Genomic DNA, 3,562 nt, shown 5'->3' with positions numbered 1-3,562 from the left:
TGTAGTGAAAACCAATATAAATGACAACAAAGAAAATATTTTCATCTTTTTTGGTAGCATATTAATGAAAGATAAGCCTTATAGTTGCAAAAAAAGTAAGCTTATTTTATCTTACAGCATGAAAATAAATATGTAAGATAACGTGGACAGGTTAGTTTTCTTAACATTTTAACACCTGTTCATTTTTTCATTTTTAAAATTACAGTAGAGGGCAGCAAAGTATCAGGCTTTCTCATTTCAGACAAACATAATCAACCCCGAGCTCCAACACTGGACCGGGATTAATAATCAACTATCGATACATTCAGTCATCATCGCAGGGATGTCAGACGCCAAGCAAATCATGGCACAGAAAAGGTAGATATAAAATGTCATTTTATGTCAAATAATCCTGCAAATCACATTTATTTTTATAAACAGTATTTTTTACCGATATACTGTGATTGTTGACGTGATGATGATGTGACGACATGATTTGCACGATCTGCAGCTTTTATGGTAACAACAGTGCATCATATGATCTCTGTGTGTTCTCTCAGTGCTAAAATAGCAGCTGGAGCTGTTGTGTGCGTTGAAAGCGAAATAAGAGGAGATGTAACCATTGGTAAGAATTTGCTTTTTAACCTCACTGTTAGCACCGTTTTCTTATTTCTTATCAGCAGATGCATGGTCCAATAGGGCTTTTTCTTTACTGTTTTCAGGTGCAAGAACAGTAGTCCACCCCAAGGCACGGATCATAGCAGAGGCAGGGCCCATTATCATCGAGGAGGGGAATCTGATAGAGGAGCAGGCGCTTATTATAAACAGGTACAGTGTGTATTACAACATTATTTATTTGTTCATCGTAGTTTCATCATATGTTATCTTACTGTATGTGTGTTTTGTCTGTAGTTATCCGGAGAACATCATGCCAGACACAGAGGGAGTGGAGCCAAAAACAATGACAATCGGGACCAATAATGTGTTTGAAGTTGGATGTGGTATCCTCTGTGATCCAGACAACAATATATTAACGTGTGACTGCAGTTAAGACAGACTGAGAAATTGGTAGATATTTGTTCCCCTTATGATTTCCTTTTTTTTTTCTCATAATGATATTTGTTTTATAACATGTACCAATAGGGCAAAAAGTAATTCTCTAAATAAGCAACAAAAAGGGAGGAACACAAAAACAGTCATCCCACTTAAGGGTCATCCCTAGACATTTATGTATTGTGGATATAGCTGAGTTTATGTAGACGGAAACGAAACAAGAAATGTTACAGAAATACTTAGATGTGTTTGAGATGATTAAGAAAAAGTGTTGCCAAATACATAGTCTTAGTAAAAGTACCCTCATTAAATATAATGTGTTAATTAAACATTTACAGTGATTTTTTTTTTTTTTTTTTTTTGCTGTTTTAAAATCCTAATTCCTTAATGATTTTGCCATAGTCTCCCAAGCTTTGAAAATTGGAGACAACAATGTGATTGAGTCTAAAGGTAAGTACTGTAATCACTGCATTCCTATTTGAGGTGTGCAACCTGGAAAAACAAAACAAAAACAAAAAAAACAGATACTAAAGGGATAGAGACCATGGTATAAACAGCCGAGCTGGAGAAAATCAAATATCACAATATTTTTGGCTAAATAGTTCGATTTCAGTGTTTTGATGATATTGTATGATTCAATATAACATGTAAACACTATACACTATGAGATTTTTTTTATAAATAATCACCATTAATGTAAATATAATGTTAAAGTGGCTAAAGGCAAATAACATAAGTTCAGAAAATTACATCACTTCAATGTAATGCAGCCAGGAAAAGACAACACTTGTATTATAATATACAAAATCTAAAACAGTATCGAGTCTCATGTCATGATATCGCTATAATATCAATAAATTGCACAGTGTTATTTAGTTGTATTAGTTGTAGTATAAACAGTATGGTAACGTTTGTCCTTTTATATTGTCCCACAGTGACATTCATCATATTGCCTAACCTTAACTTCCATATCTCTTCAGTGTATTTTTCTAACAAAATACATCTTTTTGCTAATATTCAATCCCAGCTGATCTTGGGAGAAACGTGATCCTGACCAGCGGATGCATCATTGGCGCATGCTGCCAGGTCAACACGTGCGAGGTTGTGCCTGAGAACACGGTTGTGTACGGTTCAAACTGCATCCGCCGTGTGCAGAGCGAAAAGCCACAGGTCAGTCGCCGTCCATGCTTGTTCATGGCTGTGAGTCACGAAGTTTTATTGGCTTGTGTGCAGATCCTTGTAACCACAGATTTTATATATATATATATATATATGTATCTTGCAGCCTCAGACTCTGCAGCTCGACTTCCTCATGAAGATTTTACCCAACTATCACCACCTGAAGAAGACAGCCAAAGGAAGCAGCACACCTGTGAGAAACTGAGCTGGATCCAGAGGGATTGTGCCTCTTGTAAAACCCAACACACACTGACTCAATTCCATCGACTCGCACTTGTCTTTCACTTCAGTGTTGCTCCGTAACGTCTGGAATATTATATTTCACACTGAAAGCCATCACTTTATAAATTCTTCTTGCATATTAGCAATGCTGTCATTCTCCATGTGACAACTTCTGCCTTTGCACATTTGCTTTCAAATCAAAATTAATACAATTTCTGATATATTTTGGACTTTATATTGTAAACCTGTGCCATTTTATGTTAATAAATTATCCTCATATATATTTATAACTAAGTTCCAATAAATATTGCAATAAAAATGCCAATAAAGATTGCATTTAAGCTCACTTTCTTCAGTGTTGGTTTTCTATTGCATATATATTATAACCACAAGGAGGGACTATTGAGCAGCTGATTGTTCACCCTCTGCTGTCTGCTGTGAAGGCTTTGTTTCATCAGGTGATAGAAAATATCCAATTAAAACAGAATGTATTAATAATACAACTAAAAATATCCATTTTATCATGGTTTTTGTGCTAAAAATAATCAAAATCAAGTTTATTGGCTACAAATAGTCACTACAAATGATGTAGATTGTTGACTGAGAGCTGATTTAAAAAGTGATGCCTCAAAAGACTTGGGGTGTGGTAGTCCCTATCTAGGATTCGGTGGTTGCCAGTTCTGTGCCGTCCCAACAGGAATTGCCAAATTGGTGCCGGGGTACAATGGGAGTTCCACACACAGCCTGGTTTATTGTAATTGATACGGGTGTGGTTGCAACTTCAGCTGCAGCATGGGCCTGAATAATGCCCCCCTCCTCATGTTTGAGCCCCTTGGGTGGTGCTCCCATCTGTGCCACACAGCATCATGGATTTGGGTGCGGAAAGATGTGTGTCCGGTAGCACATCACTGCCTCAAACACCTGGCATGATAAAATTCAGATGTGCATTTTACAGGTCCTTTTAAACTCATGTAGCTTTAAAACAAGCTCAGGGCTGCCTCCGCCGCCGCCGCCGCTGTTGTTGGTCTGAGTTTGAAGGCTTTGTGTCGCGCTCATTGGGCAGGGCACTGCACAGTACAGCAGCTCCCCATAGGAGGCCCACAGCTGGTGTCGCCCGCTGCCAATACTC

The 3,562-nt window shown here is 37.6% G+C and overlaps 1 protein-coding gene across 1 annotated transcript; it reads left to right on the top strand.

The window, feature by feature from the left end:
- The first annotated feature begins 308 nt into the window (after positions 1-308).
- On the top strand, positions 309-2,717 carry LOC121962302 (dynactin subunit 6-like). The gene is made up of 7 exons (XM_042512537.1): positions 309-357; positions 540-604; positions 702-807; positions 892-980; positions 1,435-1,482; positions 2,060-2,202; positions 2,318-2,717. The coding sequence occupies exons 1-7, from the start codon at positions 323-325 to the stop codon at positions 2,414-2,416; spliced, it is 585 nt and encodes a 194-aa protein (XP_042368471.1). The 5' UTR covers positions 309-322; the 3' UTR covers positions 2,417-2,717.
- The last annotated feature ends 845 nt before the right edge of the window (positions 2,718-3,562 follow it).

Source organism: Plectropomus leopardus, chromosome 23 (assembly GCF_008729295.1).
Source record: "Plectropomus leopardus isolate mb chromosome 23, YSFRI_Pleo_2.0, whole genome shotgun sequence".
Classification (NCBI taxonomy): Eukaryota; Metazoa; Chordata; class Actinopteri; order Perciformes; family Serranidae; genus Plectropomus; species Plectropomus leopardus.
This window is presented reverse-complemented; position numbering and strand designations above follow the sequence as displayed.

Excerpts from the sequence above, each read along its gene's own strand:
- LOC121962302 (XM_042512537.1), top strand. The coding sequence starts at position 323 with ATGTCAGACGCCAAGCAAATCATGGCACAGAAAAG. Across the intron at positions 981-1,434 it reads TGTGTTTGAAGTTGGATGTG|TCTCCCAAGCTTTGAAAATT; the intron begins GTATCCTCTGTG and ends ATTTTGCCATAG. Across the intron at positions 1,483-2,059 it reads CAATGTGATTGAGTCTAAAG|CTGATCTTGGGAGAAACGTG; the intron begins GTAAGTACTGTA and ends ATTCAATCCCAG.